The sequence below is a fragment of the Salmo trutta genome, chromosome 17 (genome assembly GCF_901001165.1).
Source record: "Salmo trutta chromosome 17, fSalTru1.1, whole genome shotgun sequence".
In the NCBI taxonomy this organism is placed as follows: domain Eukaryota; kingdom Metazoa; phylum Chordata; class Actinopteri; order Salmoniformes; family Salmonidae; genus Salmo; species Salmo trutta.
The window spans coordinates 52,018,498-52,040,818 of NC_042973.1; the positions used below are offsets into that span (position 1 = coordinate 52,018,498).

A 22,321-nucleotide genomic window follows, 5' to 3' on the forward strand; every position below is an offset into this window, starting at 1 on the left:
TTTTTGTTCAGTGTAGTTGCATTGATGGTGTGCCAGGCTACCTACACCTTGCTGTGTGATTATGAAACTCTGGTCGAAATCAGTGCAATGTTGTACACTTTCTTTACTTCATAAAGAGCCTAACCTGAGGTATGTAGCTCAAATCGTTCACAATCTATTAATATTTGAAGGTCTGAATGTCTGGCAAATATCGAATCTCAATCCAACTTTACCATGGTTATCTACCAAAGGAGCAAAATGTTGTAACTGTGGTGGAGAGCATGAAGCATAATCTTTGGAGTGCCTGATTAGGGTGAAAGAGAATGAGGTTCCTCAAATCAGGGCAGTTGAGAGAATCTCCTATAGAGGCTGTCAAAAGGGTAGAAACATCAGTAGCTTTGAAGGTCCGGCAACAATAGGATCCAGAAATGATTCATGTGAAGAAAGTGGACTTTGTTATCATTTATAGCAATAGTGATAAATGGAAGTACACAAATTGAAAGCAAATCACAAAAGATCAAAATAATTGTTTCTGCAGTTTAACTCTTTCTGGGATGATTTACTCCATGAAGCACTATTTTCTGCGTTCCCACGTTTTCAGGCGCCAGAGCATGATCAGGGTATTTTCGTTTTTAAATGAATGAGTGGGAATGTATATTTTTGGGGGAAATCTCTTTTTTTTTGTAGTGTATGGGGATTGATGTTAAATGTCCATTTCCCGTATGGAATTGACTTTTTTTGTTTGTTATCCCCTTCCAATTGGTAGCGACATTACACCTTTTGATTGTAGTTCTCCATAAACCCCAAAGAAGAAAGAAGCTGGCTTCATCTCCATCAATTTATTTGTTTTAATCTACCTAGTTGTTGTCTACTTTTATTTTGTTCTCTTTATCTGTCGGTCTATACGGCAATTAATCTTTTAGCTGTGAATGTGTAGCCTGCCAGATGAACTGAATCAATAAAACGGACATATCTTTCTACCTCAGCTGACTATTGCGAGTGGTGTAAGTACCTTCATGACCTCTGTGATTCGCAAAACGGTTGCGCCATTTTGCGACTGAAAGCCTGCATGTGAGGAAAATGCGTAGCGAATTTCTACTTTGCGTGTAGTAACATTTGTTTTGGTTTGAGACATTGCTAAAACAAGAATATTGGTTTAGAGAACAAGGGGAAGCTAGCAAATGTTGGCTAACTAGTTTAGCTACTTTCCAGAGTTCGCTTGTTAGATTGCTAAGACAACGGCATGAATTTCGTTTTGTTTCAGCCACTGGTTTAACGTTAGCTAGCTAACCACGTTGTCTTTATTTATGTCCCACAGCCACCCGTACTGAACAATGTACCCCAACGCGTTGACAGAGTTAACGCGGGCGAACCCCTTCAGCGCACCGCTGTTCACGCTCCAAAAAGTCGAGGAACCATCACAAAGCCTTGCTGCCGAACATGGACTAAGCAAACGCACCCTGGCCGCCGCTGCAGTGGCGGGTAAGCCGAGTGGTGCATGCTAGAAATGCTACCTAGCTGGGTAAGTTAGGCTTTAACCACCTAACGTTAGCTAGAATGCTGACCTTAATTGAGTTGCAAATGTTGCCAAGCACTAACGTTCGTCGAGTGTGGGACGGGTTTATGAACGAACGCGAAGTGAACTGTCTTATCACTCTGCTTATCAGTGATTACCTTCGTATGTAGCTAACTAAAGTCATTGGTGATTACACACCAATAAATGTTAGCTTATCTGAATATCTGGCAGCGTACAATGATCGAAGTCATCTTTGGTTTGCTTTTGGCCTCAGCGCAAACCCATTCTAGACACTACTTCGTTTTGAGCAGGGGCCCTGCAGAGGACACCGCAAGGACAACGTTTTTTAGGCCAGTAACTTTGGAAGTAGGCCAGTAACTTTGGCAGTGCAAATGATTACTATCTAGCTACAAGTCTGCAGAAAATTCTTCAGAATTTGAATAGGAAGCTAACAAAGAAAATAGCTAGTATTTCTAAGGCACAGTATGCCGAATTAAGCTACTTAGCTACACATTCAGTACAACCTTATATTAGGCCTACATAATGTAATATTATCTAACTAACGTTATGCCCCTGGCAAAGGTAGTTAATCACCAAGTAAATACTGCAACAGCCTAGGAGTTCTTTGTTACAAAAAAGTTGACTAACACATAGGGGCCTAATGTCATGGTTGAAATAAGACTGAGTATAGGGGCTGCATTGGGTGTTATGTTATCCTTACCATGTGAGTTTGGAAGTCTCCCAATTTACCAAAGGTCTGAAATTATGGACTTGATGTAGGCCTCTGCTTATTTTACAGCGGCTATCATATACTGACTATCAGTTAGTGATTAATGTGTGGTGTTTGTAATGAAACTTGACACACTCAAATAGATAAGGCAGATAGGCTACCATTTTACAACCAGCTTATTTCCTATTATCAGATAAGTCTAGTTTACAGTTCACATGAGTCCATGTAGTTAAACGGCAACTTAACGCAGTCATGAAGTTGATTTCGCTCTGTATCCATGTCATTTATCCGCTTAAATAGAATGTGAGGCACCAGTGAAAGGCCCAGTACTAGAAAAAGACACGAGCTGTGTTCGAATACTCATACTAACTGTACTATTTGTGACGTAAATTGAGTATATAGTATGCTTGTTGGATATAGTTAGTATGCCAAAAGTTCCCGGATGTCGTACTACATTCACCAAAATACGAAGTATACAAACGGTGGACACATTCTGTGCATTTAGGGCCCATAATTGCAATTCTTCACAAAATGGGCATGACTTCACATCGTTTTCAGATTTGAAGAAAATGGCAGAAAATATGCAGCCGAAGTCCAACGAGCAGATACAAATTCATTGCTTTAACTAATTATGACAAATGTTGAGCAATGTAATAAAGTAAGGACTTTTCAAATAAGTTACCTTGCACGTTATGTTGGCTATCAATTTGTTAGCTACGCTATCCTTACGAACCACAGCATATCATTACAGCAGAATGTACTGGCATATTAGCTAGCTACCTAACGTTAGTTGGCCACTAATACATCAAGTTTGCCAGTATATTAACTATATGCTATCTAACTACCCAACGTTTATTGACTTGATTATTCCCGTCATTCTTAGCTAAGTGGTATAGTGTTCTCAATGGATATTCGGGTGCATTCGTAAATTCTCTCTGGCTATCTACTCTGATTTCAGAGCACTTTCGTCTGAGTGTACCAGAGCGCAGAATAACTGATGAATTTAAAAACATGCAACACACGTTGAATATGGCCGTTGTCAGTAAACGTCGGCAAAAAAGCGTATTTAAATCCGTTCTTTTACAGTATATTAAAATGAACTTACAGTATGTAGTATATACACATTAAGTATGTAGTATACGGTATGTTAGTATGGGTATTCGAACACAGCTATGGTCTTCACTCTGAGTTGAACTGAACGTTTATGATGTCAGGTCTATGCATCAACTACCCTACTAAAGAGTAGGCCTACTATTACAGTGCACACGTTGTTTTCCTCTTACATCTGTGAAAGAACCCCAATTCTTTCTTTTCCTCAGAGGGAGACAGTTGTGAGTTTGGCTCCTCACATTATTTCATTATGTGTGGCATCGGTGGGATCCTGAGCTGTGGTACCACACACACAGCTTTGGTGCCCCTTGACCTCGTCAAGTGCAGGTTGCAGGTCTGTTGGCCCGCCAGGGGTTGCATGGCATGGAATGGATATTGTGCTGTGGATTTCACCACAAGACGACGACATCCAAAATAACTGACTATCACCAAGACTAAGATCACACAAATAACGGTTTGCAGGAATAGTTTGAGTTACAACTAATTTGCTGAAATAAATGTAACACTTTATCATTAGGCCTATTTCATTTGCATGTTTGAGCTGGAGAAGCACTGTTTAGGTCCTTTGCTCCACTTGTTGCTATAATAAATAAGTCAAAGGTGGTCAAGTGAGCTGTGAACCAGCTTAAAACATTAACAGGAGGGAGTGAAGTCTGAGCCTTTCTTAACAGAACTTGAAGGTGACTTTTATTAATACAATGTCCTTTAATCTATGACCTCAGACTGTACTTGCCCTTTCTCTGTGCCCAATCAGCAATTTGATACTGTACCCACATTCATTCAACGGCAGTGACCTTTAGCTTAGCAACAACAGCAGTCAATTTCCAAGCTAGGACAGGACATCCTCCTTATTAAAAACCAGCCTGGAGTTAAGTCTACCATACTTGCAGGGAAAGTTTTCTAAATTAATGTTGGTGTCCTGGGCCTGTATTCATAAAGTTTCTCAGAGTAGGATTCCTGATCTAGGATCATGCCCCACGTCCCCCCTCCATGTAGTCTTGTATATTATGATCTCAAAGCCAAAACTTCTCCTAGATCAGTACTCCTAGAGCGAGGGCTTTATGAATGCAGGCCCTGGTGCGAGTACAGGAATAAATCGGACATATTATGTATTCATGCCTTGTTTTTGATATTACTCACATCACGTTGCAATTAACATGAATTCGTATGTTAATAGTACTCAGAAGTTTTGGGCAGAGAGAATTATCCACTGTGCCAGCATACACATTCAGGAGGACGGCCTGAAGCAGTGGTTCTCGACTGGTTTTGCCTCGGGACCCAAATTGAACGATGTCTGTTGAGACCCAATTTTCACATCACGAAAAATAATCGCCAAAATACAATCTGGAAAACTATTTTTAATGCTGTGTTGATATTAAATGTAGCAATTATATGACAAGGGAACAACATTCCCACCTCATTGTCAATAATTACATTTTGCCCATATTCTGGATGAAGAATGCTAATAAACTCACTGATTTTTAGATCACAAAATCAACCAAACTGGTGCTGCTAATGGCTCTCTATTTATACACATACAGTTGAAGTCGGAACTTTACATACACCTTAGCCAAATGCATTTAAACCCAGTTTTTCACAATTTCTGACATTTAATCCTAGTAAGAATTCCCTGTTTTAGGTCAGTTAGGATCACCACTTTCATCACATTCCCAGTGGGTCAGAAGTTTACATACTCAATTAGTATTTGGTAGCATTGCCTTTAAATTGTTTAACTTGGATCAAACGATTTGGGTAGCCTTCCACAAGCTTCCCACAATAAGTTGGGTGAATTTTGGCCCATTCCTCCTGACAGAGCTGGTGTAACTGAGTCAGGTTTGTAGGCCTCCTTGCTTGCACACGCTTTTCAGTTCTGCCCAAAAATGTTCTATGGGATTGTGGTCATGGCTTTGTGATGGCCACTCCAATACCTTGACTTTGTAGTCCTTAATCCATTTTGCCACAACTTTGGAAGTATGCTTGGGGTCATTCTCACTTCCTGACTGATTTCTTGAGATGTTGCTTCAATATATCCACATAATTTTCCTCCCTCATGATGCCATCTATTTTGTGAAGTGCACCAGTCCCTCCTGCAGCAAAGCACCCCCACAACATGATGCTGCCAGCCCCGTGTTTCATGGTTGGGATGGTGTTCTTCGGCTTGCAAGCATCACCCTTTTTCCTCCAAACAAAACAATAGTCATTATGGCCAAACAGTTCTATTTTTGTTTCATCAGACCAGAGGACATTTCTCCAAAAAGTACGATCTTTGCCCCCATGTGCAGTTGCAAACCGTATTCTGGCTTTTTTTATGGCGGTTTAGGAGCAGTGGTTTCTTCCTTGCTGAGCGGCCTTTCAGGTTACGTCGATATAGGACTCGTTTTACTGTGGATATAGATACTTTTGTACCGGTTTCCTCCAGCATCTTTACAAGGTCCTTTGCTGGTATTCTGGGATTGATTTGCACTTTTCGCACCCAAGTACGTTCATCTCTAGGAGCCAGAACGCGTTTGTGGCTCAGTTGGTAGAGCATGGTGTTTGCAACACCAGCATGGTGTGTGCAACGCCAGGGTTGTAGGTTCGATTCCCACGGGGGGCCAGTACAAAAAAAATAATTAAAAAATGCATGAAATGTATGCATTCGCTACTGTAAGTCGCTCTGGATAAGAGTGTCTGCTAAATGACAAAAAATGTCCTTCCTGAGTGGTATGACGGCTGCGTGGTCCCATGACGTTTCTAAGTGCATACTATTGTTTGTACAGATGAACGTGGTACCTTCAGGCGTCTGGAAATTGCTCCCAAAGATGAACCAGACTTGTGGAGGTCTACAATAATTTTTCTGAGGTCTTGACTGATTTCTTTTGATTTTCCCATTATGTCAAGAAAGGAGGTGCTGAGTTTGAAGGTAGGCATTGAAATACATCCCACAGGAACACCTGCAATTCACTCAAATTATGTCAATTAGCCTATCAGAAGCTTCTAAAGCCATGCCATCATTTTCTGGAATTTTCCAAGCTTTTTAAATGCACAGTCAACTTAGTGTTTGTAAACTTCTGACCCACTGGAATTGTGATACAGTGAATTATAAGTGAAATAATCTGTTAGGAAACAATTGTTGGAAAAATTGCTTGTGTCATGCACAAAGTAGATATCCTAACCGACTTGCCAAAACTATAGTTTGTTAACAAGAAATTTGTGGAGTGGTTGAAAAATGAGTTTTAATGACTCCAACCTAAGTGTATGTAAACTTCCGACTTCGTGTGTGTGTGTATATACGTGTGTGTGTGTGTGTATATACGTGTGTGTGTGTGTGTGTGTATATACGTACATGCATGCATACATACATACATACATACATACATACATACATACATATACTGTGATTGAAGAAACATTTTTCAGAGATTAAGTTATTAAAGATGTAAGGGCTCCCGCGTGGCGCAGCGGTCTAAGTGTTAGAGGTGTCACTACAGACCCTGGTTCGATTCCAGCATGTATCACAACTGGGCGTGATTGGGAATCCCATAAGGCGGCTCACAATTGGCCCAGCGTCATTAGGGTTTGGCCCGGGATAGGCCGTCATTGTAAATAAGAATTTTGTTTTTAACTGACTTGCCTAGTTTAACCTCTCTAGGGAGTGTGGGACGCTACCTGGCCAACATCCAGTGAAATTGCAGAGCTCCAAATTCAAAAACTGAAATAATCATTATAAAAATTAATGAAACATACAAGTGTTATACATCGGTTTAAAGACTAACTTCTTGTTAATCCAACCACGGTCTAAGATTTCAAAAAGACTTTACGGCGAAAGCAAACCATGCGATTATCTGAGAACAGCGCCCAGCAGACAAATCATTACAAACAGTTAGCAGCCAAGAAGAGGAGTAACTAAAGTCAGAAATAGCGATACAATTAATCACTTACCTTTGATCTTCATATGATTGCACTCCCAAGACTCCATATTACACAAATGTTAGTTTCGTTCGATAATGTCCCTTTTTATATTCAAAAACCTCCGTTCTGTTGGTGCGGTTTTTTTTTCTCTCAGTAATCCATTGGAACAAAGCGCGGTCACAACAGACAAAATCAAAAAAGTACCATAAAAGTTCGTAGAAACATGTCAAACGATGTTTATAATCAATCCTCAGGTTGTTTTTGTCATAAATAATTGATCATATTTCAACCGGACAAAAGGACAGGACTCATGTTTGGAAATTTCCACTGTCCTCTCATTGAAAGTGGTGTTCCTCCCTAATTTTTCAGAGTAAAAGCCTGAAACAATGCCTAAAGACTGCCCACATGTAGAAGAAGCCATAGGGATCGTGAACTGCGTCATAAGTCTTTGTATGGTGGATAGGCTTTCAATGGAAAAACAGGCATTTCAAAATAAAAGTACTTCCTGGATGGATTTTCCTCAGGTTTTCGCCTGCCATATCAGTTCTGTTATACTCACAGACATTATTTTAACAGTTTTGGAAACTAGAGTGTTTTCTATCCAAATGTAATTATATGCATATCCTAGCTTCTGGGCCTGAGTAGCAGGTAGTTTACTTTGGGCACGCCTTTCATCCAAAATTCCGAATGCTGCCCCCTATCCTAGTGAGGTTAATAAAAAAGAAAATTAAAAACATTTCTACACATTCTACCTGGTTTAAGTTACCTTTTTTAAAAAACTCATTTAGACACCAGCACATTCAAATCCTCATTTGACCCACCAGTTCAGAATCGCTGGCCTAGAAAACATACTTGACCAAACAGTCTGGCACTTGTTTGCAAGCCTTGGCAGGATTGCTAACATTGTGGTGTGAGAAATTCAAATTCCTAGCATGGCTCCCTTTATCTAAGTGCATGGTGTGTTGTCTGTTTGTATTGTGTTCTGTCTGCTCTAGATTCTGATATTAGCTGCGAGTTTGGCTCTATGAAATACTATGCCTTGTGCGGCTTCGGTGGCATCCTCAGCTGTGGGATTACACACACGGCAGTCGTACCCCTCGACCTGGTCAAGTGCCGTCTGCAGGTCTGTATCTCAGCTAATGTCTCTCTGAGCTGTAATGAGTACTGGACTGGAATAATGTATACATTGCGGAGTTGTGGTTAATTCCATTTCTATTCGGGGAAGTAAAAGTGAAATTCCATTGTTGACTTACCTAAGTGAAAAGCAAAAGACATTTCAATTTACTTTCAGAATTGTAATGTAATTTGCCCCAACCCTTGTAAAGTGATAAAATATTGAGTGGTATGGATGGCCCTGTAGTGTTGTGTATTTCTGTAGTATTTAGTGCATTTTCTTTACAAGGACCTCCAAGTATTATTCCCCCCCCTCAAAACCACTACTAGTTCACAACCATTAACCATTCTGTTTTTAATGTGTTGTCTAGGTGGACCCAGACAAGTACAAGAGCATCTTCAAGGGCTTCTCCATCACCATAAAGGAGGATGGCATGCGGGGGCTGGCTAAGGGCTGGGCTCCTACTTTCATCGGCTACTCCATGCAGGGTCTCTGCAAGTTTGGCTTCTATGAGGTGTTCAAGATCACCTACAGCGACTTTATCGGAGAGGTAAGTAGTTACTAAGTGATTGATGACGATGAAAATAATAATGGTAATGGTTTATTTTGTTTCATTTGCACTATGGTGTAGCCACAGAAAAAAAAGACCTGTTCAAACTTCTCATGGGGTTAGATTCAGGATGCTTGTCCGGGGCCACACAAAAATATGTTGCGGGTATTCGCAGACCGGATTTGTGAAACACTGCTTTAGACTATATAAGTACAAATGGGATGGTGTTAAGATGTATATTGGAGGGGTTGAGTGGAGCTGAAGGGTGGGACTAAAAACAAGGTGACTAATGTAAAATATACTGTCTGTAAAATGTATATAGGTTCTGAACTTTTGTGAAACAGCACAGAAATATATGGCAAATAGAAGATAACAATAACTGTTGTAAAATACATTGTGTCCGTAAAATGTATATAGTATGTACAGTGCATTCGGAAAGTATTCAGACCCCTTCACCTTTTCCGAATTTTGTTGCATTACAGCCTTATTCTGAAACTGATTCAATACATTATTTTCATCGTCAGTCTACACATAATACCCCATAATGACCAAGTGAAAACAGGTTTTTAGAATTTTTTGCAAATGTATAAATAAATAGACCCTTTGCTATGAGACTTGAAATTGAGCTCGGGTGCATCCTGTTTCCATTGATCATCCTTGATGTTTCTACAACTTGATTGGAGTCCACCTGTGGTAAATTTCAATTGATTGGACATGCTTTGGAAAGTCACACACCTGTCTATAAGTTCCCACAGTTGACAGTGCATGTCAGAGCCAAAACCAAGCCATGATGTTGTACGGAATTGTCCGTAGAGCTCCGAGACAAGATTGTGGCCTCCATCATTCTTAAATGGAAGAAGTTTGGAACTACCAAAACTCCTCTTCCTTGAGCTGTCTAAAAAGAACATTCCAGAAGGACAGCCATCTCCACAGCACTCCACCAATCAGGCCTTTATGGTAGAGTGGTCAGACGGAAGCCACTCCTCAGTAAAAGGCACATGACAGCCCGCTTGGAGTTTGCCAAAAGGCACCTAAACGACTCTCAGACCATTAAAAACAGGATTCTCTTGTCTGATGAAACCAAGATTGAATGCCAAGCGTCCCTTCTGGAGGAAACCTGGCACCAGCCCTACAGTGAAGCGTGGTGGCAGCATCATGCTGTGGGGATGTTTTTCAGCCGCAGGGACTGGGAGACTAGTCAGGATCGAGGGAAAGATGAACAGAGCAAAGTACAGAGATCCTTGATGATAACCTGCTCAAGACCTCAGACTGGGGGCGATGGTTCACCTTCCAACAGGACAATGACCCTGAGCACACAGCCAAGACCACGCAGGAGTGGTTTTGGGACAAGTCTCAATGTCCTTGAGTGGTCCAGCCAAAGCACGGATTTGAACCCAATCGCACTTCTCTGGAGAGACCTGAAAATAGCAGTGCAGTGACACTCCCCATCCAACCTGACAGCGCTTTAGATGATTTGCAGAGAAGAATGGGAGAAACTCCCCAAATACAGGTGTGCCAAGTTTGTAGCATCATACCCAAGAAGACTCAGGGCTGTAATCGCTGCCAAAGTTGCTTCAACAAAGTACTGAGTAAAGGGAATGAATATTTATGTAAATGTCATATTTCAATGGGGTTTTTTTTGTTGAAAAATGTCTAAACCTGTTTTTGCTTTGTCATTATAGGTATTGTGTGTAGATAGATGGGGGGAGAAATGTATTTTTTGAATATGGCTGTAAAGTAACAAAATGTGTGAAAAGTCAAGGGGTCTGAATACATTCTGAATGCAGTGTATAAGCTGGAAGTAGAAGCCTGTGTGTGTTAATTCACTCCAATTAGGGGAAGGTTTAGGGGGAAATAATAAAGGAAAATAAATGTACAAAATATTTTATTTTACAAAACAGTATGGGGGATTGGAAACGATGCAGACGATTAAATTGTAGCTTCCATATTGAATCTGATCTGCCCTGTAATTGTTTTTATAATGACTGCTCTGCACTACCAATGTTTTAGTACCCACTTGGGCGATGCCCTGGCATCTGCTGGCACCAGAAATCCCACCACACATCTGTAATTGTCAGTAGTAGTTCTCATCACTACGGGCCTCTGCTATCTTTACAATCCTCTCGCTGCACTTCTCCTCAGCCTCACGCCGTTGAAGTCGATGTTACCATTCGAACTAAAACAGTTCCAGCTAATTAATTAATATTGAAATAAGGTTGTCATCAGTGGCACAGAAAGGCTCCATCTCAATTAGTTTTTCCGTGATTCATCGCATCCTATCTCCTTGACACCAACTGTATCAGACCTTTTAATAATACGCTTTGAAAAGGAGGCGAGGAGAGAGAATGCAAGGCAGTCAAGTAAAGATGAATTGAGAAAGAGCTGATGAATAAAGTTGTTCCTCTCCTTCCATTTTGACAACTCATTATGATTTACGTTTTGTCTAAGGATGTACACTTAGTCTTCGCCTCCTAACCTCCCAGTCTGCCTTCCCCAGGAAAACACCTATCTGTGGAGGACCTCCCTCTACCTGGCTGCGTCTGCCAGTGCTGAGTTCTTTGCTGACATCGCCCTGGCCCCTATGGAGGCGTGTAAAGTACGTATCCAGACCTGCCCCGGCTACGCCAGCAACCTCAGACAGTGTGCCCCCAAGATGTTCGCAGAGGAGGGCCTCTGGGCGTGAGTATCCCAACTAAATCAGCCGGTCACATTTCGCTACCTCCTGCTTAGCTGTAACCCTTTGATGTTGGTCTGGATTGATGTTGACGTTGGTCTGGATATAATCAGTGAAGTACTATACTGAACAAAATTATAAATGCAACATGCAACAATTTAAGATTTTACTGAGTTACAGTTCATATAAGGAAATCGGTCAGATTAAATAAATCACGGCCTAATCTATGGATTTCACATGACTGGGCAGGGGCTGAACCATAGGCCCACCCACTTAGGAGCCAGGCCCAGCCAATCAGAATGGGTTTTTCAACACAAAAGGGCATTATTACAGACCAAAACACTCCTCAGTTTCATCAGCTGTCCGGGTGGCTGGTCTCAGATGATCCCGCAGGTGAAGAGGTCGGATCTGGAGGTCCTGGGCTGGTGTGGTTACACATGGTCTGCGGTTGTAAGGTCAATTGGGCGTACTACAAAATTCTCTAAAATGACGTTGGAGGCTGCTTAAGGTAGAGGAATGAACATTAAATTATCTGGCAACAGCTCTGGTGGACATTCCTGTAGTCATCAGGCCAATTGTAAACTCCCTCAAAACTTGGCATTGTTGTGACAAAACTGCAGTTTGTTTTGTGGCCTTTTACTGTCCCCATCACAAGGTGCACCTAGGGCTGTTACGGTGACCGTATTACCATGGGTCATGATGGCAGTCAAATTCAATGTTACCGTTTAGTCACAGTAATTAGTCTTCTCCAAGCTCTGATGCTGCTGATGGTCATTAGTAGCCTACCAAACTTGCTAACTGCCTGGTACTCAGCTCTCTATTGTCCCTCTAATCACTCTGACATCAATGCAAATGTAATCAAATTAAACACTTCAAATGAGCTCATGTTGCGCAATGTTTATATAGCCCTCTGTTAAAAAGAGGATCCCATCAGCTTTCTATAGGCTAGACCTGCTATATTTATTTCTCAACCTTCCTAATATTAAGCACGTTGCTTCTCTTTAAAACAGGAGTGCAGCCTACCTGGCTGGCATGAAAATGAACCATTGGAAAAGCGCCATCCATTCGCTATTTAAGTGCATAGATAACAAGTATTTTTTTCCCGCTGCCCCTGTTTCAAGACAGGTGCATGATAATGGTCCATTCTAAATCAAAAGAAATGTAACGCATATTATTTAGTATATGTAAAGACGAGATTAAATCAAGAATAGTTTGGTGGGTGACAATATTAGCCTATCACTTGTGAATGATGCCCTGTTAAGGCAAACAGCGCATGCTTTTTAAAATCATAATCGCACACCTCATTTAGCCTAGCCCATAGGCCTATATGTTTTGATAAGGTTTCTATCACAACTAAAGTGGCCAAATAACGTCTTAAAATGAAGCACATTTATCCGCTTTACAAAGGGTGTAGAGCCAAACTGGCATACATACGCAGCATGTGAGTTTGAAGTTTGGGGAAGATTCATTTTCACCATAAAAATGCACCTTTATAATAAAAGCATTACATGCATAATCGCATTTGTGGTTACTTTTGAGAATGGCGTTATCCTGCTTATGGAACAGTCGCGCATATATCCTACTGCCGTGTGCGCATTGCTGGTGGAAAAAGTACCCAATTGTCATACTTGATTAAAAGTAAAGATGCGTTAAAAGAAAATTACTCAAGTAAAAATGAAAGTCACCCGGTAAAATACTACTTGAGTAAAAGTCTAAGTATTTGGTTTTAAATATACATAAGTATATCAAAAGTAAATGTTATTGATAAAATGTACTAAAGTATAAATAATTTCAAATTCCTTATATTAAGCAAACCAGATGGCATCATTTTCTTTTTTTTATTATTATTTACGGCTAGCGAGGAGCACACTCCACCACTCGGACATAATTTACAAACAAAGCATTTGTGTTTAGTGAGTCCTCCAGATCAGAGGCAGTAGATGACCAGGGATGTTCTCTTGACAAGTGCGTGAATTGGATCATTTTCATGTCCTGCTAAGCATTCAAAATAAAACGAGTACTTTTAGGTGTCAGGGAAAAAGGTCCAATTCACATAAAAAGTACAGTATTTTCTTTAGGAATGTAGTAAAGTGAAAGTTGTCAAATAGTAAAGTACAGATACCCCAAAAAACAACTTTAGTACTTGAAAGTCTTTTTACTTAAGTACTTTACACCACTGCTCAATTGAGAATTTCCACACTGCCACGTAGGGCTGCACGATATGGGCAAATAATCTAGGACTTTTTAACTTTTTAGGGATATCCCCCCCCCCCCTTTTTTTCCCCCCAATTTTCGCCTAAAATGACATACCAAGTCTAGCTGCCTGTAGCTCAGGACCTGAAGCAAGGATATGCATATTCTTGGTACCATTTGAAAGGAAACACTTTGAAGTTTGTGGAAATGTTACTTGAATGTAGGAGAATATAACACAATAGATCTGGTAGAAGATAAAACCAACCCGTTTTTTTTCTACCACCGTCTTTGAAATGCAAGAGAAAGGTCCCTGTTCTAGCCATCACTCTGGTTGTAATTCCGATGGTGTCCACAAGATGGCAGCAGTGTATATGCAAAGTTTCAGACGGATAGCTTGAAGTATGAGTCACCCAGGTACATTTGGGCAAATCGTGAAGGAGACATGGTCATTCATATTACATTTTTCTGCAAGAATATTGTCAAATCTGTATACTTGGACTTTGAGCTTTTCCAGTATTCGTAGCCATATTATAAGTTCAACATTTGCGAAACAACCAGTTTTCATAACTCTGAATATTCTTATTTTTGTCCAAAAGGAAAAGGCATGCTGTTGCAAAAGGTTACCACCTACATTTTGCGGATATTCCCGTAAAGCCCAGCTCATTGGCTATCTAGCTAGCTTTGTTTGATCCCGATTTGGTGCTTATTTGACAAAGATACAGTCGATCAAATGAAGACCGGCCGCGTCATCGGTGTGCCATGAAGGCATCGCTCTCTGACCAAATTTGGTGTCCTATAGGATATACTACACCCCTAATGATATAGTGAAGTCTGGTTATGTTCTAGGATCTCTGAGGAATACATATGAACGTGATTTGCCTGGTTGAAACAACGTTTAGGGTTAGATTTTCAAAGATTCCTTTCTTTACAAATTGAACAAGTGGAAATAATTTACAGTAATAGCTACTGTAAATTGGACAGTGCAATTATATTAACAAGAATTTAAGCTTTCAGCCGATATAAGACACTTATATGAACCAAAATATGTTGTTTCTCTAAAATCTGCGATGGTTACAAAAGACGCTGCATGATAAATGTTGCAATTTGTGATTTAACTAGTGAATTAGAGCAATACTGTTGGAATCATGGAAATATGACTATTCTAATTATATAGTTAGAATAAAATAGTGTGCACTTTGAATACTGTGTTTGAGATGACAACAAACTAAAATGCCAGGGAGGAGTAATTGTGACATGGTAGGAACTAAAGTTTATAAGTGTTTCCTAGGGGACCCTATAAGCTTTGGCTACATTGCATGTTTTTCTTAGCTAGTTCATGTAGCTAACATATTCTTGCTTTGCATATTCCTTTTTGATTTAGAATAGACTGTTGCACAAACAACATGCTGATTTAGGTCTACACCATCACTGTTATTATTGGACTGTATAGCAAGCTACGTTTTCTTTTACTCAGTACATTTATTAGCATTAGTGGCTAACAATTAGTGTCTCACAAGATTTAGGGCAACTTGCTAAGAAGAGACAAACTAGCTGTTTGCTGATGTAAGAAACAAACTAATAGTCATTATAGAACGCTAGTAGAGTTCTATTAAGAAGCAAAGTGAAAACAGCATTGTTGTCATCAACATTGTTGCATGTGCTGCATTGACCATGCAGACTGAACACAAGTGTCTCGTGGTTGAGGAACATCAAATGCGCTCCTTGAGTGACAGAGGGCATGGCTAGGTCTGTGTGGAAAGTGGCACGGAGAGAAAGAGCGGAGAGAGACGGCTCAAGTAGCGAATAAAAATAGACATTACACATGGCGTATCACATTTTAACAAACCTAACATTCAAATACCGGTATAGAAGGTAAAGTAAAAACCCAATCTTGTCCCTGCATCAATACCGGTATATCATAAAATATGGTATACTGCCCAGCCCTACATTCTAGGGATGGGCATTTTGAAATGATTTCAGTCTTCTGTTATCCGGATAATCGAAATACATGTGCTCTGCTTGGAATGGTGAGAGATGATCAGGGGCCGGTGTGTGTCTGTGTGGAACGGAGGGAGAGCGAGAAAGTAGCCAAACCAACTTGCTAGTTAACCTATAGCAGCAACAAGTTTGTCTATCATGTACCATCTGGTAGTGCCCGTGTTGACTGCATCAAATCATTGTAAAGAAGCTAGCTAGAGTAGTAAGCTAATTTAGCCAGCTAGCTAGCTAGCTAAAGTAGCGACGATATTTTGAGGCGTCCTTGTCTACAACAACTCCATTCATATGAAACAGCCTACCTGTTGGTTGCTCATTGTAGCCTACTCCTTCTAATTTAGCCAACTTAATTAGTTCTGTAATTTGAATTCCATTTTGCATCCATTTGAAATCTCCCAATTCACTTGCTACACATGGAGCTTCTGACTGTAGTGGCACTTTCATTGACTGACAATAACAACAAGCTACACGTGTGAAATGTTTAAGATACTGGTGCGTCCTTTTTATGGGGAGCACTCAACATTTTGCATAACTGTTTTAAAATGTCTAATGTAATGGTCTATCCCTGTAGCAATTACTATATATATATATATATATATATATATATATATATATATATATATATATATATATATATATATATATATATATATACTGCTCCAAAAAATAAAGGGAACACTTAAACAACACAATGTAACTCCAAGTCAATCACACTTCTGTGAAATCAAACTGTCCACTTAGGAAGCAACACTGATTGACAATAAATTTCACATGCTGTTGTGCAAATGGAATAGATAACAGGTAGAAATTATAGGCAATTATCAAGACACCCCCAATAAAGGAGTGGTTCTGCAGGTGGGGACCACAGACCACTTCTCAGTTCCTATGCCTCCTGGCTGATGTTTTGGTCACTTTTGAATGCTGGCGGTGCTTTCACTTTAGTGGTAGCATGAGACGGAGTCTACAACCCACACAAGTGGCTCAGGTAGTGCAGCTCATCCAGGATGGCACATCAATGCGAGCTATGGCAAGAAGGTTTGCTGTGTCTGTCAGCGTAGTGTCCAGAGCATGGAGGCGCTACCAGGAGACAGGCCAGTACATCAGGAGACGTGGAGGAGGCCGTAGGAGGGCAACAACCCAGCAGCAGGACCGCTACCTCCGCCTTTGTGCAAGGAGGAGCAGGAGAAGCACTGCCAGAGCCCTGCAAAATGACCTCCAGCAGGCCACAAATGTGCATGTGTCTGCTCAAACAGTCAGAAACAGACTCCATGAGGGTGGTATGAGGGACGACGTCCACAGGTGGGGGTTGTGCTTACAGCCCAACACCGTGCAGGACGTTTGGCATTTGCCAGAGAACACCAAGATTGGCAAATTCGCCACTGGCGCCCTGTGCTCTTCACAGATGAAAGCAGGTTCACACTGAGCACGTGACAGAGTCTGGAGACGCCGTGGAGAACGTTCTGCTGCCTGCAACATCCTCCAGCATGACCGGTTTGGCGGTGGGTCAGTCATGGTGTGGGGTGGCATTTCTTTGGGGGGCCGCACAGCCCTCCATGTGCTCGCCAGAGGTAGCCTGACTGCCATTAGGTACTGAGATGAGATCCTCAGACTCCTTGTGAGACCATATGCTGGTGCGGTTGGCCCTGGGTTCCTCCTAATGCAAGACAATGCTAGACCTCATGTGGCTGGAGTGTGTCAGCAGTTCCTGCAAGAGGAAGGCATTGATGCTATGGACTGGCCTGCCTGTTCCCCAGACCTGAATCCAATTGAGCACATCTGGGACATCATGTCTCGCTCCATCCACCAACGCCACGTTGCACCACAGACTGTCCAGGAGTTGGCGGATGCTTTAGTCCAGGTCTGGGAGGAGATCCCTCAGGAGACCATCCGCCACCTCATCAGGAGCATGCCCAGGCGTTGTAGGGAGGTCATACAGGCACGTGGAGGCCACACACACTACTGAGCCTCATTTTGACTTGTTTTAAGGACATTACATCAAAGTTGGATCAGCCTGTAGTGTGGTTTTCCACTTTAATATTGAGTGTGACTCCAAATCCAGACCTCCATGGGTTGATAAATTGGATTTCCATTGATTATTTTTGTGTGATTTTGTTGTCAGCACATTCAACTATGTAAAGAAAAAAGTATTTAATAAGATTATTTCTTTCATTCAGATCTAGGATGTGTTGTTTAAGTGTTCCCTTTATTTTTTTGAGCAGTGTATATATATATATATATTTTTTTTTTTAAATATTTATTATATATATAAATGCGACGTCTCCCAAGTAATCGAATACTAATGTCCATCCGGATATTCGGTTTAACCATGCCCATCCTTAATATAGTTCCAAATTAGGCTTAATCCTGGTGTGGGAAATGTCAATAAAACCAAGTCACTCATTTGCTCCACCTCTTCCTCTGTCCCCTCTAGTTTCTACAAGGGTGTGGTACCTCTGTGGATGAGGCAGATCCCCTACACCATGATGAAGTTTGCCTGCTTTGAGAGGACCGTAGAGCTGCTCTACAAACATGTGGTCCCTAAGCCCCGTGCTGAATGCTCCAAGTCTGAACAGTTGGTCGTCACCTTCGTGGCTGGATATATCGGTGAGTCCACAATGCTGGATAGAAGTTTATTGAAATTGGTAGATGAATAGGTATGTTAACAGATTTACAGCCATATAGGTCAAGGATGGGCAGCAACTTTGGTGGGGGCCACAAAAACAACTCAACATGAGAAGCCATACTGGCTTGTGTCTGCTTACCCACATCCATACCCACACATGCATGCCTGCCCTAGCCTTTTGGGGGCCCTTAGCAAAATGTTGTTGGGAGAGGCCAACCAAGTCACGAACTCTGATACCTCCTGAGCCTTAACCTGTTTCTTCCTGTTTCCTAAGTTGTATTTTGTTCTTTGGGGTGGCAGGTAGTCTAGAGGTTAGAGCATTGGGCCAGTAACTGAAGGTTGCTGAATCGAATCCCTGAGCTGGCAAGGTAAAAATCAGTAGTTATGCCCCTGAACAAGGCAGTTAACCCACTGTGCTGTAGGCCGTCATTGTAAATAAGAATTTGTTCTTAACTGACTTGCCTGGAGTAGCTAACAAATCTTTCCAGCGCTGTAGAATCTGTTTATTACGCTCTTGTCCAGGACGATATTGACAATCCGGAGTTCCAATGCGGAAATTGTTTGCTAGCGGAGGATTACAGGATAAGGTGGCTATCCTTGGCAAGCAAATCTCAATTATGTGCAAAATTATTGGGAAAACGCAAATTGGAACTTACTCGTTCTCAACTCCTGTGGCTGGACGCCGCTCGGGCCTGAAGGATGTTTCCCCGCATTGTCATCTGGCACTATCCGAACGGCCTGTGCTACCTGGAACTTGCCTGCCAAGGAAGTCCTCTCCATTTGCTTCTCCTCCATCTTGTAGTGGAGTACACGTAGAACAGCAAGAGGATTGTTCCAAGCAGCGCTGGTCCCATGTCACAAGTCATGGAAACCGAAGGCAGCGGCATGCTGCTAAGAGGACTGGTGTATCTGCGATTCGGAGCAGATTTACATAAGGAATAACTTTGCCGCACTGGTGCCTGAACTACCTGTCCTTTCATCGCTGGGACTGCTGTGCTGACTCCAACTATGCTGACTCCAGCAGTGGCTTCGTAGATGAGTTTTACTCCTTTCCCTCTCTCTGGATCTGACGGTGCACTGCCTGCTGTGGTAAATCTGAACCTATTGCCGGGAGCAGCGAGGGTACGCTATTCTGCTTCTCCTGGGTCCGTGAAAGGTTCAACGAATTGTGGGAATGGGCGGATTTCTCCATCCCCTTCTCCAGCTGTTGTATTGGGTAGTTCAATGGTAAGAAACATCTCGGTCCCTGGAGCAAAAACGTTCTGCAATCCACGGGTACAGGACATCAATAAGCTGCTCTCAAACATTTTAAACCTGTATCAGGAAATTTTGGCTCATAGTTCTTGTGGGATTCAATTACACTATGAAGGGCAGCTCACAACAGCTGAAGATGATGGATTTTAAAGAACTGATTGGGTCTCTGCTTGACACCAACAAATGCCCCATAATATCTGGCCCTGTGCCCTCCCTAAATTGTGGCATTGAACATTTCAGTAGATTTTTAGCCCGCCATAACTGGCTACGAGACTTGCAGCTCTGGGTGTAACATTTATTGACAATTTTGATATCTTCTTGAAACACTCGTTTTATAAGGAGGTTGAAATTCACCAAAGTCATTTGGGTTCCTGGATCCGTTCACAACCTTATAAGGCTGCAATGAGACAATGACTTATCAATGACCCCAGCTCAGTTAATCCCTACCATTGTGTCACTGAGTTGTCATTATACTTCAGCAAATGTACATTATCCCAGGGGTGTTGGAAGACCCAATGTAAGTAACCTAATTTATGTCCCTCTAACTGCCCTGAATGCCTCTGCTGATCCTACAGCTATTGTATGAAGAAATCGTGCCTATGAACCAGATTGATACTGTTAGCACTGAGGTGGTGTGCCGTAGTAGGAAGTCCACTGTGTGCAGCTCATCCTGCACTAACATAAATGACATGAGCATGTCTACTTCTGTTAAGCTTCCCAGTAAAGCAATGAAAACATTCAAGCATCCCAGGAAATTGCTAAAAAATAGCCCACGTTAACATATGTAGCTTATTAAGAAACAATGTTCATAAAATCAATAATTTGCTAGTAACAGATGACTTTCATATTCTGACAATCTCTGAAACTTAGATAATGCCTTTTGATACAGTGGTAGCAGTACATGTTATAGTCATCTACTGAAAACAAATGCCAAAGGTGGTGTTGCCATTTTATATTAAGAACCACATTCCTGTAAAGCTTAGAGGATCTCATGTTAAATACTGTTGAAGTAATATGGCTACAGGTTCATCTACCTCACCTAAAGCCCATTCTGGTGGGAAACTGCTATTGATCAACAAGTGCTAACAGGCAGTATCTGGATAATGTGTGAAATGCTTGATAATGTATGTGATCAACAGAGGTATATTTTTTTGGTTGTTTTTCAACATTGACTGGCTTTCATCAAGCTGCCCACTCAAGAGAGAGCTTCAAACTGTAACTAGCGCCTGCAACCTGGTTCACGTCAGTCAACCTACCAGGGTAGTTAAAAACAGCACAGGAATGAAATCATCAACATGTATTGATCACATCTTTACTTAATGCTGCTTTAAAGCAGTGTCCAAATCTATTACAAGTAGTGATCACAATCTAGGAAAACCAAAGTTCCAATGGCTTGGCCTAATATAGTGTATGAGGTTCTACAATAAATGTTGTAATGATTCCTATGTTATTGATGTAAAGAATATTTGTTGATGTGTAATGTTGCCAGTTACGTTAATTATTTTTTCCCATTGACATGAGTAGCAAATTTAGGCATATGCCAGCAACAAACGTTGCCACTACACATCCAAGTATAACTGATCAAATTATGAAAGTTGAGCATTGTCATTTTGAATTCGGTAAAGTGTGTTTGGAAGAAGTGAAAATTGCCTATCAACAATGACAAGCCACCGAGGTCTGACAACTTGGATGGAAAATGACTGAGGAAAATAGTAGGCCTGGAGGGAAGCAAAAGTAATTTAGCTACCCAAGAATAGTAAAGCCCTCTCTTACTTGCTCAAATAGCCAACCAATCAGCCTGTTACCAACCCTTAGTAAAAATGTGTTTGACCAGATACTATGCTATTTTACTGTAAACAAATTGACAACAGACTTTCAGCATGCTTATTATGAAGGACATTTAACAAGCACAGCACTTCTACAAATTACTGATGATTGATTGGCTGAGAGAAATTGATGATAAAAAGATTGTGGGAGCTGTTTTCTTAGACTTTAGTGTGGCTTTTGACATTATCGATCATAGTCTGCTGATGGAAGAACTTGTGTTATGACTTTACACCCCCTGCTATATTGTGGGTAAAGAGTTACCTGTCAGAGGGTGTTCTATAATGGAAGCCTCGCCAACATAATCCAGGCAGAATCAGGAATTCCCCAGGGCAGCTGTCTATGCCCCCTTTTTTCAATCTTTACTACTGACATGCCACTGGCTTTGAGTAAAGCCTGTGTGTGTGGTGTGTGTGTGTGTGTGTGCGGATGACTATACACGTCAGCTACTACGAGTGAAACACTAAGAGCAACACTAAGAGCTGCAGTTAGTTTCACAATGGGTGGCAAAGAATATGTTCGTCCTAAACATTTCAAAAAGTACAAGTATTGTATTTGGGACGAATCATTCACTAAACCCTAAATCTTGTAAATAATGTGGAAATTGAGCAAGTTGAGGTGACTGAACTGCTTGGAGTAACCCTAGATTGTAAACTGTAATGGTCAAAACATGTTGATACAACAGTAGCTAAGATGGGGAGAATGTCCATATTAAAGTGCTGCTCTGCCTTTTTAACAACACTATCAACAAGGCAGGTCCTACAGGCTCTAGTTTTGTCGCACCTGGACTTCTGTTCAGTCGTGTGGTCAGCTGCCAAAGAGTCCTCGGAAAATTACAATTGGTCGGAACAGGGCAGCACGGCTGGTC

General features: G+C 41.3%; 1 protein-coding gene across 6 annotated transcripts; it reads left to right on the plus strand.

Annotated features, from left to right (window-relative positions):
• The first annotated feature begins 688 nt into the window (after positions 1-688).
• LOC115152381 (phosphate carrier protein, mitochondrial) lies at positions 689-18,421 on the plus strand. Of its 6 annotated transcripts, none has more exons than XM_029697200.1 (6): positions 689-983; positions 1,298-1,461; positions 8,222-8,349; positions 8,711-8,890; positions 11,388-11,569; positions 18,184-18,421. In XM_029697200.1, exons 2-6 carry the CDS (start codon positions 1,314-1,316, stop codon positions 18,404-18,406), a joined length of 861 nt encoding a protein of 286 aa, XP_029553060.1. In that variant the 5' UTR covers positions 689-983; positions 1,298-1,313; the 3' UTR covers positions 18,407-18,421. The 6 variants fall into 6 exon arrangements, with proteins under 6 accessions (XP_029553060.1, XP_029553059.1, XP_029553065.1 ...); XM_029697199.1 differs by having other exon boundaries at positions 693-1,050; XM_029697205.1 differs by lacking the exon at positions 8,222-8,349 and adding an exon at positions 3,545-3,669 and having other exon boundaries at positions 704-983.
• The last annotated feature ends 3,900 nt before the right edge of the window (positions 18,422-22,321 follow it).